This window comes from Apiospora phragmitis (assembly GCF_038363925.1).
Source record: "Apiospora phragmitis strain CBS 135458 chromosome Unknown utg000010l:1.0-9815664.0:9184709.0-9829525.0, whole genome shotgun sequence".
Lineage (NCBI taxonomy): Eukaryota > Fungi > Ascomycota > Sordariomycetes > Amphisphaeriales > Apiosporaceae > Apiospora > Apiospora phragmitis.
In genome coordinates, this window is record NW_027117410.1 from 632401 (window position 1) to 643549 (window position 11149).

Sequence of the window (11149 nt, forward strand, 5' to 3'; positions counted from 1 at the left end):
TCACCGAAAGACCTACGTCATGTAAACAACATCGTCAAGGTCCAAAACCACGTCGAGTAGCGGCCTAGCATCTGGACAAGATTGCAGCATCGCGCACTTCACAAGACTGCGAGTCGCCGCCAGAACAACCACCGTATAGCTCACGTTCAGCGTTCCGTGGTTCCTGGCCTGTTCTGGAAGCATCTCCTGCCAGTCCGCGTAAAAATGTTTCATGACCCCAAAAGCGATAGGCACTTTCAAAGTGGTCGATGGCATCCCAAGCTCAATGGACGTTGAGGCCATCTACCTAAGTTTGCGCAACGACTCGTACACCAAGTCGCGGAACTCCGAGTTTGTAATGGCAAGTATGCCAATGATCTGGTCGACGAAGATTTGGTCCCCCTGATTACCCAATTCGCCAAGAACCTCATCCAGCCTCTGCGCAGCTTTGTAGACGCGTGCTCCAGGGGCTGTTTTCTTGAGATCAGACAGAGGCCCCATCGCCAACGAGAGCTTCCGCTTGTCGGCTTGGCTCGGACTGAGCCACGCAAGTCCTTCATGCAGCCGAAACAGGAAGTTTGGGAGGGCACCCGCAGCAGCTGTGAAAACTGACATTCCCACGCCTGAATGATCCTTGAAATCAAGCAAATATCGTTCCTTATGAAAACGGAGGCTCTGTAACGCAAAGGCTAACTTCTGGGCAGCTTGACGTTCGATGTAGATCCATTTATGTCGGTCGGAGGTATGTCCACCGTACCGTTGTTCCCACCGCCGGATCGGTACTAGAACCTAATTAGAGTCGGCCGGTACATTCATTCTGCCAAGAACTCTTTGTAAACCGATGCAGCTCGTTCAGAGCTCACGGGCATCAAGCTGAACGTATCAGCTGGGTGCGTACCAAGCAAAGACTGCCCAAGCTCAAGTGCACCTCGGTCAAGCTCAACATTTCGTAACTGGTACACTCCTCTGATCTGATGGGCAGCGTAATAATGATGACTGCTGTGATGATGTATAGGTGCCGGAACAGTGTTTGGGATGTAGGAGTCTTCAGAGAAGGAATCTTGGTCGACCTCTTCGGACGCCTCGAATGAAGAGCGCTATGCTTATGTACTGCGATTGTGACGCCTTTAAAAACCCCAAAGCAAGTAGAAATAACTCATTGGGGTCCATATTGTCCGTACAGCTTCCACAATTGGTATTTAAGTCAAATATCGCTGTCTGCATACTGGGCTCGCCAGGAAACGGCTTTGTTAACGAGAAGGTAAGCGATCCAGTTGTACCGTAGAGAATATCAGAATCCATTGCCGGCTTTGGTGCATCCTGTCTATCCAGACTGTAATCATCAAGTCGATCATCAAATCGGACTGCAGCAGGTTGCGTCTGGGGTAGCCGGGATGTTTCACGGTCGGCGTAGATGGTGCTGGTACCGGTTTGCGAAGCCATTGAACTAGCCTAGTTGGACTTAGCAAGACCATACCTTGGAATTCTCTTCGAGGATAGGTTTGACTGGTTCCTACGATCGGAATATCGACCGAGCAAGCCGACGACTAAGATCCAAGATGGGTGGATGGGGAGCAGCGCTTTCTTTGCTCTGATTTCAAGCCCGTCTCCTTTTTGAAACGGGATACCATAAGCCTCTGAAAGCAAGCCGAACCGCACCAAGCTCGTCTCTGTATGCACGGAATTGATCTTGCCCGCTTCCAGGGTAGGTAGGGCTTCGAGATTCTTTAGCGAATCGGCGTGCTGAAGCATTGGAGCTCGTATTCGACGGCCGAGCCAGATGTTGGGTCCCATATGATAACCCGGTGACAAGTAGTTGTTGTCTCTCCCGATGGAGTTCAGGGTCTTCTGCCGGTCTCGAGTGGAGGTGCACCAGATCAAGGCCGGTCCAACGATGCCAATCAATGCGATGACGCCGACCCCTGCTCCGACCCAAGTGCCTATCGTTGAGTCGAGATCCAGGGACTCAGACATGATCGATCTTGCATAGGTAAATAGATCCCGCAGATGTTAGTACAGCAAGAGTGGAGGGGAAGAGAAGTTCGGCGCATATGGAGAGAGGCGGAGGGAGGATGGGAACCGTACTGGTGACAGGATGATATCTTGAGCCATACCACTGGCAAGGCCTGGGCTGAAGCTCTGTACTTGGGATCCCACAACCAGATCTTCCTGCCCAAGGAACAGTCGCTCCCAACTTTCGACTATCTGCCCCAGGTTGCACCTGTTCGCAGCAAGTACATGTACAACAACCACGCCTACAACGTGGCTGGACTCGTCATAGAGAAGGTAGAGTTCATGAGCAAGGAGCTTTTTGTTCCCCTCGGCATGACTCGCTCTTACACATGGCATCCGGATGACGAAACTATTGCCGTCCCTTACAACATCCTCACGGATAGAACTCCGTTCCGCCTTCCGTCCAGTAACGCTTCCAGCAAGACGATGATGTTTGTGGGCCAATCAGTTCGCACCTCCATGTTGGAATACCTGAGGTTCAGCAAAGCTTACCTGGCGTCGTTGGCGGCAATAGAACCAAGCGTTCAAGCCCCGGACGCATCCACCTCCAGAATAGGGCCTATTCGGGAGATTAGCACACTCATTAGACCCAAAGTGTCACGCCCAACTGACAGCCTGTTGGAGCAAACATATGCTCTCGGGTGGAACCGGACCCAGCTGCCAGGTTCTCTCGACTTCGGCTGGAACTCGCAGTTTGTGAGTCCTTTTTCACTACTAGGTTGCGATTATCCCAAGAAACTTGCCATATGGCACGGGGGCAAGGGACCACTAGTGCCGTCTGCCTACTGCCTGAGTCTGGCACCGCTGTGGTGGTGTTCCACAACTCACTGGGATTGTGCGACGTAGCCGATTGGGTATGCCAGCTTGCAATCGATACACTCTTCCTCGGACGGCCGGCCCATGACTACTTATCCCTGACCAAGAGATGTGTGGAAGCTGGTGTAGGTAGGATGAAGGTCGTGGAGGACCAACTGGAAGCAGAGCGGATTCCCGGTACGGAACCAGGCCCCTTAGACGAATATACTGGTCGTTTCTTGAACACCATCGGGAACTGATATATAGACATCAAGCTCGAAGGTGGTCGACTTCATCTCGAGTTTCTGGGCAAAGCAAGTGAGAGATTCGGTCTGAGACACTACCACTACCACACCTTTGCATGGAACCTCTCTTACGCCGAACTCGTCAAGCGTGGCCAGTACATCAGGTCCTATGAATTCTATCGTATCGAGTTCGAGATGGATGAAGGAGGAGTGAATCAGCTACGATGGAGACATGACAGGACAGTGCCAGAGGGAGAAGTGTTTAGGATGTCGATTGCAGAACCTACTAAGCACTCATAGATTGTGGCAATGGCTAGGGGCGCCGCATCGCCGCATCCCCTTAGTCCTCATTACCCGTGAAGCTATACATACTCTGACGTGCGTTGTGTACTAATGAGACCCCGTGGAAGACTTGTTACCATCTTAAAGAGTGTTGCCGATGAGGATTGCGCAAACGGTATTGGATATCAGCCGTACCATAGCTCGCGTCCATCTAACGGCTACCCAAGGGTACCGGAAGAGCTTGGACTCAAACGTCCGACGTCGGACACCCTGATAGCCTTGAGGAGCGGAGCCGTACTGTGAAAACTGGATCAACTTCCCGACAACGACCACTGACCGCGAGTTTCTAGATCAGGAACGCTCTCGTAAATCTACTTGTAGCATGTTGGGTCCCATCATTGGAACCGGCCCGGCTAACCAGAGTAGTACCATACCTAGAATACCCGCACAAAGGTGGGCCAGACCGGGCCGGGTTGACGACGCCGGAACTCACGATCAGTGATCCTATCAATAACAAACAGTCGAAGTCGACCCTGAATTTAATTGATGCGATCGCCTAGCTACTTGGACGATGGCATCCACGAGGCCGTTCCCTTCGGCCAAAGCTACCACATCCTACTGGAGATCATCCACCCACCCGATCGACACCCACCGCAGCACCCAAGACCTGCCGGAGCATGCCGACGTGGTCATCATCAGCGCGGGCTACTGCGGCACCTCGATAGCGCACCATCTCTTAACAGAGAGCGCACGCCAGGGACGCCGAGCCCCGTCTATTGCGATTCTGGATGCCCGCCAGGCTTGTTCAGGAGCGACCGGGAGAAATGGGGCGTCTTTCCATGTCTTACGCCACCCGAAGAGCCTGTCACTGATGAATGTGGATCGATCTAGGCGGCCACCTCAAGCCTGATCCGTACTTGCGGGCGGCGCGAGTGCTTGAGACGCACGGCAAAGAAGTTGCTGAGCATGTGGCATCCTTCGAGGCTCGCTAGGTCCAGGAAGTCCAGGTACTGATCCAGGCAGCGCCATTGACTGTGACTTTGAGGAGACCATGGTCAGCGATGTCTGCTTTGATGATGCTGGCAGCAGCAACACAGGCCAAGCTTTGAGCAAAGCGGTCGCAGCGGGCATCTCGACCGCACAACCTATTGAACGCAGCACCGGCACTGAAGCGGAGCGGGTAAGAAGACCCTCAGGAAGACTCTTTGACCATGAAAACCGCTAAGGATAGCAAGATCTCGGGAGTTCGTGGCGCCAAGTCATGTCTTAAATACAAAGCGGCAAGACTTTGGCCTTACCGCCTGGTATGCCAGATGTTAGAGACCTGTGTCTCGCGGGGCGCCAATCTCCAAACCATGACACCCGTAACTTCTGTGCAGTCCCGTGATGATGGTCCGGGCTGGGAGGTCACGACATCCAGAGGTTCCATGACAGCCTCCGAAGTCGTCCATGCCACCAACGGCTACAGTGCGGGGCTTCTGCCGGAGCTGCGGAATAGAATCGTACCGGTGCCCGGGATCTGCGCCCATCTCAAGGGTGAAGGGCCCCAGCCCCCGATATTGGACAGCAACATGATGAAATCCAACGACTTCGAGTACGACTACCTCGTCCCGCGCCCGGACCGGAGCATCGTGGTGGGCGGCGGCCGGAGAGACTACTTCGAGAACCTCGAGGCCTGGTTCAACGTGGACGACGACGGCACGCTGATCGAGCCGGCGCGTCACTACTTCGACGGCTACATGCAGCGGCACTTCTTCGGCTGGGAGGACACCGACGTGCGTACGCAGCAGGTCTGGACCGGCATCATGGGGTACTCCTGGGACGGCTTTCCTACGTGGGCGAGGTCCCCACAAGGCCGTGGAGCTACATCTGTGCCGGGTTCACTGGCCATGGCATGCCGCAAATCTTCCATTCCGCCAAGCACATGGCACTGCTCCTCCTGGACGGCAAGGTCGAAAAGGAGCACGCGGTGCCGATCCCGTACCAAACTGATTCGGCACGATGGAACAGTACCCAGGAGCACTCTTCACTCTCGCTATGGCGGTCGGTCACTGAGGGTTCTCGAGTGCGCAGCAAGATTTGAAAGAAGTAGTAGTGTATGTAAATTGTATGATCAAGTTTATCTAATTGTATGGCACATCTCAGATCAAGCCTAGGCTGTCCATCAAGCCCCTCTCGGGAATGCCATACTCGCCGTAACTTGTGTCGAAGAACGCAGATACCTGGTCCGGATAATAGAAGGCCTGTCCAAAAAAGAAATCATCTCCGTCTCCAACGACAGTTGGCAGCTCCTCCTGTGTGGATACTGTACCTGCTGCCTGAGGCCGCGGCGCGGTTCATGTACCAGTTCATGAATCCCTCGTAGCCCTCTCCAGGGGCCGTCTGGGGTGTTTTTGGTGTGTATTGTGCCGGCGAAGTGAATGTGTTCATGTGCTGCAAGGCGGCCTCGAGCGTCTCGATGAGTTGGACTTCGGATTTGGCGGAGTCTCCTGCGTACGCCATGTCGCGAATGGCATCAAGGCCGCATTTTAGCGCCGCCCCGTGCTCTTTGGTCCTATCATGGATGCTGTAGGCGAGCAGAACCAGTATCGCTGCCCGGCACGAGCTGTACTCGACGTAGGCCGATTTGGTCAATCCCATGGAACCTGTCCGCATGGCGTGGCAGATCTCAATGGCCTCGGTGGCAGCCGATACGCAGTCTTGAACTAGTGAGGACCACGGAAGAGGACGCCGTTCTGGGGTAACAGCAGCAGCAGCAGCATGAAATTGGCTATCTCGAGAGACTGAACCGATCTTTTCTGTCAAAATGAATGGACGGCCGACAAACATCTCGAGCGGACAATATTCGAGACGAGCATGCAAAGCCACCCTGAATGTTTCCATCGGTCTTCGAGAAGCCCAGGCCCGATGCATCTACCGGCAGGCAATACAAACCGAGAAGAAGTCAGACTTGGACAGAGATGAGAGAGCCAGAATGAATCAGCTCGGCTAGGAGACGCGCAACCTGGCGGCAGAAGGCCGAACCGATCTCGAGCTCCCAGCTGGTGTTGGCCTGGTCGCGGTCGGGCGACTCGAGATAGAAATACTGCGCCCCTACCTCCAAAACCATGGTGACTGCGCAGGCGGGAACTTCATACTTGGAGTCCAGCCGTGATGGGCTCTGATACAAGCTGTCGAGCGTTGAAATGACCCACTGTTGATCTAGGAAGAAGTAGAAACTTGTCGCGTGGGTGAAGAAGACGTTGGCCAGGAAGCTGGCAACTGGACGCGGCGGGAGCACCTTGAGCAGGTCGACCATCAGTGTCGTGTCAGATAGCGGTTCCGGCACGCGTATGAACTCTGGGACTCGCTCCTGTCCGTCGAGCTGCTGCCAACCGGTCAGTCATCGCGAAGCAAGTCAAAGGAGAATGACACCTACGGGGACCTGGGAGGTGGCCATGAGGTTATCCATGTTTCGTTTGATCCTCATGCTGAAGTTTCAGTGGGAGAGTTCCCTAGAGTAACCTAACGAGCAATCGGTCAATACAACAAACAATCACCGACTTCTATTGCAGCAGCTTACGGGCAACATCTTCGTTGATGACATCAATCGTGCAGACTTTATCCAAGGGGCTTTCCGCTGCTGGAGAAGCTTCGTCGTCTGTGGCTATGAGAGGCTGTCCAGGCTGTCCAGGCTCTTCAGGACTCGCCAAACCCGATAGATTCTCCGATGCGCGTTTGAGGCTCTCCGTCTTCAGAGACAGGGACGGCATGTGGTGTTGGAGGATGGCTTCCATGTACCTCGAGCGATCCACCAACGTCCTCAGCCAGTCGGCCTGCGCGACACTCGCCCGGTCCGGTGCGGCCGTGGTGCTGTATTCGCAATGCCGGCGCAGGTCTCTGCATCTCCGGCTTTGATATGGAGAGCCGCGTCAGGTGGATAGATCGGCGACAGTGGACCCATTAGCATGCATCCTTATCTCCCCACACTCTTATCTCTCCACAGATGCAACCCCGTTAGATAGGATAGTCGGAGATCTCTCTGGCGGGAGGGGTTCGACAAAGGAAAGGAGAGGTCACATGATCATGTGACCGGGCCGGTCCAGAACAGGGTCTAAATCCGATATGTAGTAATAGAGACATGCATAATATCACGGTAACATTGGCGCAGTTTCCCCATAACGACTAAACTAGCTATCTAACTAGGAGTGCAGCCTCTTCCATTTGGACCCCTTTTTAACCCTGAGATTTGCTGATGATGGAGTCGGCCATTTCCAGCAGGGAGCCTGCCACCACTTCCATCTTGGCGTCCCGGAACACATCCAGACACGGCTCTTTCTCCAACACGGCCGACCACGCGCCCCGGAACCCGACCTTGGTCGCCGCCGCCACATCCCACATGTGCGCCGCCGCGAACCACTTGACATCGTCCCGGCCCAGCCGCGTCCATACGGACTCGTACGCCGCCAGTGCCGGCTTGGCCACGCCCAGGCCGTCGCAGCTGACCACGTTGTCGAGCGGCACGTCTACTCCGCCCCTGTCGAAGTAGCCCTTGACCCGCTGGATGTCGCCCGTCGTGAAGCACCACACCGTAAAGCCCGCGTCGCGCAGCTTCTGGAAGCATGCGCCGCAGTCCGGGCGCAGCTGTAGGCTGGCGTAGCCCTCGATGCAGGCCTCGCGCTCTTCGTCCGTCGCGAAGGCTTGTGGGTCGGCGATCCCTGACATCCAGAGTGTGCGGTAGAACAGGCCGCGCATCACATCCTTGTAGGGGAGGTAACTGCCCGCCACCGAGAGGAAGGTGAACTCGAGTTCGGCGACCGTCTGCCACGTGAAGCCGAAATGTTTTGCCGTGATGCTGTGCTGCTTGAGTTTGGGTCCCATCACTCTTTCGATCTTCTCGTAGTAGGCATCAAATGACACGCAAGTGCCGACGATGTCGAACACAACATGTTTCGCCATGGCGGTGCGTTGAGTCGTGGGGGAGCTTCAAGCCGGTGTATTGAGGTCGTAGTCGTCTTCTGCTGTCGGGGTTTGCGTTCTTTAATCTACAACACCCCGCGATTAGATTGATACGATTAGATGCCCCGTCGGATACCTGCGGTGACCGGGCCGGTCCCGGGCCGGCTTTCAACTTTCGTAGCTACAACGTGTAACTAATGTGTAACCGCTGTAATGACTTCATGAAACACGGCGAATCCAATCTGATAAGACAGTGAAGATGCACGAGCATTGAATAGACATAAGCATTGAATGCACACACGCTGCTTGTTTTTTTTTTTCGTCTAGAATAGTTGTTAACTTTCGATTGAATGCCCAGTTCACTTGAATACTGTCACTAACAACCGTCTTGGCATTCCAGCACATTGCAGCAGCACATACGAACACACTTCAACAACTGACAATGGTTCTCCCGTGCACCAATCCCACCAAGTCCTACTGGATTGAGGCGGCCGATTCGCCTCTTCGTGATCTTCGTTCTACAGACAAACTCCCAGAGACAGCAGATGTGGTCATCGTTGGCGGAGGCTACTCTGGGGCCACAACTGCCTACTGGCTCGACAAGTACACGAGAGGCCATGCAAAGCAGCCATCGATGGTGATGATTGAGGCGCGAGACATTTGCGGAGGCGCTACTGGCCGGAATGGTGAGTTGGTATCCCACGGTGAAGTTTCTAAGTAGCAGTTGCTGATTACATCTCACATCACAGGCGGACAGCTGCGGCCCCACGCCTATTCTCGCTATGCAGTCTGGGCAGCGCGTTTCGGACCCGACACAGCCATGGAGCTCATCAGACACGAGATGGCACATCTCCAGGCATTCGCAGAGATGGCCGCCGAAGAGGGCATCACAGAAGAGATTTGCCTCAAATTCGGCGAGACCTTTGATGCTGCCATGACAGAAGAGGCCTGGACCCGGCTGAAAGGCGCTTTGGATGCCATGCGCAGAGATCAAGGAGACGACAATGAAGTGGTCAAGGCTTGTAGGGTGATTGCGGACGCGTCAGAAGCTAAGACTTTTCACAGATGAAGGGTGCTCTTGCGGCGATAGTGCATCCCGCCGGTCAAGTGTGAGTCAAGGGTGCTGATGCTTACGAAGATGGGGAACAAAGTCGAATCATGCTAATCTTGTGCGCAGGTGGCCATACAAGTTCGTACATGCAATCCTGCACATCGTCCTAGCCCGCGGAAACCTCAACATGCAAGCACACACCCCCGTCCTCCAAGTGGCAGAGAAGGACGAAGATGGATGGATCCAAGTCCGCACGGAGCGAGGGGATGTGCGCGCCCGAGCCGTCGTCCATGCAACCAACGCGTGGGCCTCGCACCTCCTTCCCGAGTATACAAAGCTGGTGCTGCCGGAGAAGTCGTCGCTGGCTGCGATCAAGGCCCCGGGGGGCTTCATCAAGCACACGGGCGCTCAGCACTGGGACGCTACTGTGAATAACTACCACCTACAACTTCCGGCCCCGCACAATGCTGTGATCCTCGGCGGAGGACGGCAGTACTTGGTTCACCGCCCTTTGGATTGCGTTCTGCGCGGTGATGACGACCAGCCCATTCCTGGAGTGGACGAGTTTTTCAGGTCTTGGCCGTCCGCAGACGTCCTGTCATGGCCCCAATCTGATGCGCAAACCGAGCTTGAAGGCCAGGGCGGCTGTTGGGTTGGCAGTGAGTAACTTGCTGACGCTTCACTGTTTGGATGGTTGACTAACGCTTCATAGCCGAGACAACGAGCGCGGATGGATTCCCTTTTGTTGGGCGGCGCCTCAGCATCCTGGCCAATGGATAGCTGCTGGCTTTGCAGGACATGGTAAATGCGTTCACGTTCCTGATCTTGGCGTACAATGTGCTAACACTTTCGCAGGCATGCCGCGCATCTTACTTTCAACGTCGTCCATTTCGACGTTCGTGCTGGACTCTCTTGGTATCGACCACAGCGAGCCGAGCGGTGTTGCCAAGCTGCCACTACCCAAGCCCTTCTTGGCAACACAAGAAAGAATCGATCGGCTCCAGAGCATGGATGTGGATGGGATCAGGACCAGCTTTGCAGCGAAGTGCAAGGAAAGTAGCGTCAAGCCATTCTGCAACGACGAGAGAAGTCAGGCGCCTTTCAAGCAAAGCAGTAGCAGGGACGAGAAAGTCTGGGCGCAATCGTGTGGTAGTGGAGAGAAGACCCTACAGGTAGAGCTAATGCCTCTAAAAGTCTAGCTTGTTTACCCTAGAATATATTGCTAATATAAATAATTTATACTCGCATTATTTAGCCTGCTCGCTTTATTTTAAAATCTCTTATTTATTATTAAATATTTAACTTTATTTTTGTATTTAATAAATTAATAATAATATTTAAAATAATTAAGTATGATTTTATTTATTATTTAAGTAAAATAATTTTACGTTTAAGTATAATATATAAGCCTACTCTTTTAACTTATAATAAAATAGTATATAATATAGCAACGCGATCGATTAGCGCGTCGCGCCGCGCGCCTTAATATATATAAAAAAAGACTTCGGGGTTAAAATTATTTAAAAAAAATAAAACAAATGGCGCTAATATAATAAAGGGCTTAAGTTATTTAAAAATAAAGGTTTAAAGTTATTTAAAATTCTTTACGTAATTTAGTTATTTTTAATATTAGTGTATAACGTTATATAATACGATTTTAACGGTTGTTTTTATATTATAAAAAAGGGCTTAATTATTAAAATATACCGAGTTTAAATTAATATTAAATAAAAAATTAAGGTTTAATAAAAAATTAAGGTTTAATGAAAAATTAAGGTTTAATAAAAAGCGCGTTATCTCGTTTTAAAACTAACGCGACTTTATTTATTACGTCGTATATTATTAT

General features: G+C 52.8%; 6 protein-coding genes across 6 annotated transcripts; 2 read left to right on the forward strand and 4 right to left on the reverse strand.

The window, feature by feature from the left end:
• Window positions 1–12: 12 nt before the first annotated feature.
• PG994_012797 (uncharacterized protein) lies at window positions 13–1422 on the reverse strand (the record flags this gene model as incomplete). Its single annotated transcript, XM_066864206.1, has 4 exons — window positions 13–71; window positions 145–233; window positions 287–761; window positions 1206–1422. The coding sequence occupies 4 exons, from the start codon at window positions 1420–1422 to the stop codon at window positions 13–15; spliced, it is 840 nt and encodes a 279-aa protein (XP_066710354.1).
• A 2463-nt stretch (window positions 1423–3885) lies between these two features.
• PG994_012798 (uncharacterized protein) lies at window positions 3886–5397 on the forward strand (the record flags this gene model as incomplete). The annotated part of the gene is given in 5 exon segments (XM_066864207.1): window positions 3886–4191; window positions 4206–4321; window positions 4338–4494; window positions 4550–5093; window positions 5105–5397. 5 exon segments carry the CDS (start codon window positions 3886–3888, stop codon window positions 5395–5397), a joined length of 1416 nt encoding a protein of 471 aa, XP_066710355.1.
• Window positions 5398–5573: 176 nt separating this feature from the next.
• On the reverse strand, window positions 5574–6143 carry PG994_012799 (fungal specific transcription factor; the record flags this gene model as incomplete). The annotated part of the gene is made up of 1 exon (XM_066864208.1): window positions 5574–6143. The coding sequence occupies one exon, from the start codon at window positions 6141–6143 to the stop codon at window positions 5574–5576; it is 570 nt and encodes a 189-aa protein (XP_066710356.1).
• A 115-nt stretch (window positions 6144–6258) lies between these two features.
• Window positions 6259–6612, reverse strand: PG994_012800 (uncharacterized protein; the record flags this gene model as incomplete). The annotated part of the gene is made up of 1 exon (XM_066864209.1): window positions 6259–6612. The coding sequence occupies one exon, from the start codon at window positions 6610–6612 to the stop codon at window positions 6259–6261; it is 354 nt and encodes a 117-aa protein (XP_066710357.1).
• Window positions 6613–7529: 917 nt separating this feature from the next.
• PG994_012801 (uncharacterized protein) lies at window positions 7530–8252 on the reverse strand (the record flags this gene model as incomplete). Its single annotated transcript, XM_066864210.1, has 1 exon — window positions 7530–8252. One exon carries the CDS (start codon window positions 8250–8252, stop codon window positions 7530–7532), a length of 723 nt encoding a protein of 240 aa, XP_066710358.1.
• A 442-nt stretch (window positions 8253–8694) lies between these two features.
• On the forward strand, window positions 8695–10502 carry PG994_012802 (uncharacterized protein; the record flags this gene model as incomplete). The annotated part of the gene is made up of 6 exons (XM_066864211.1): window positions 8695–8938; window positions 9002–9264; window positions 9318–9361; window positions 9430–9966; window positions 10016–10104; window positions 10159–10502. The coding sequence occupies 6 exons, from the start codon at window positions 8695–8697 to the stop codon at window positions 10500–10502; spliced, it is 1521 nt and encodes a 506-aa protein (XP_066710359.1).
• Between the last annotated feature and the right edge of the window lie 647 nt (window positions 10503–11149).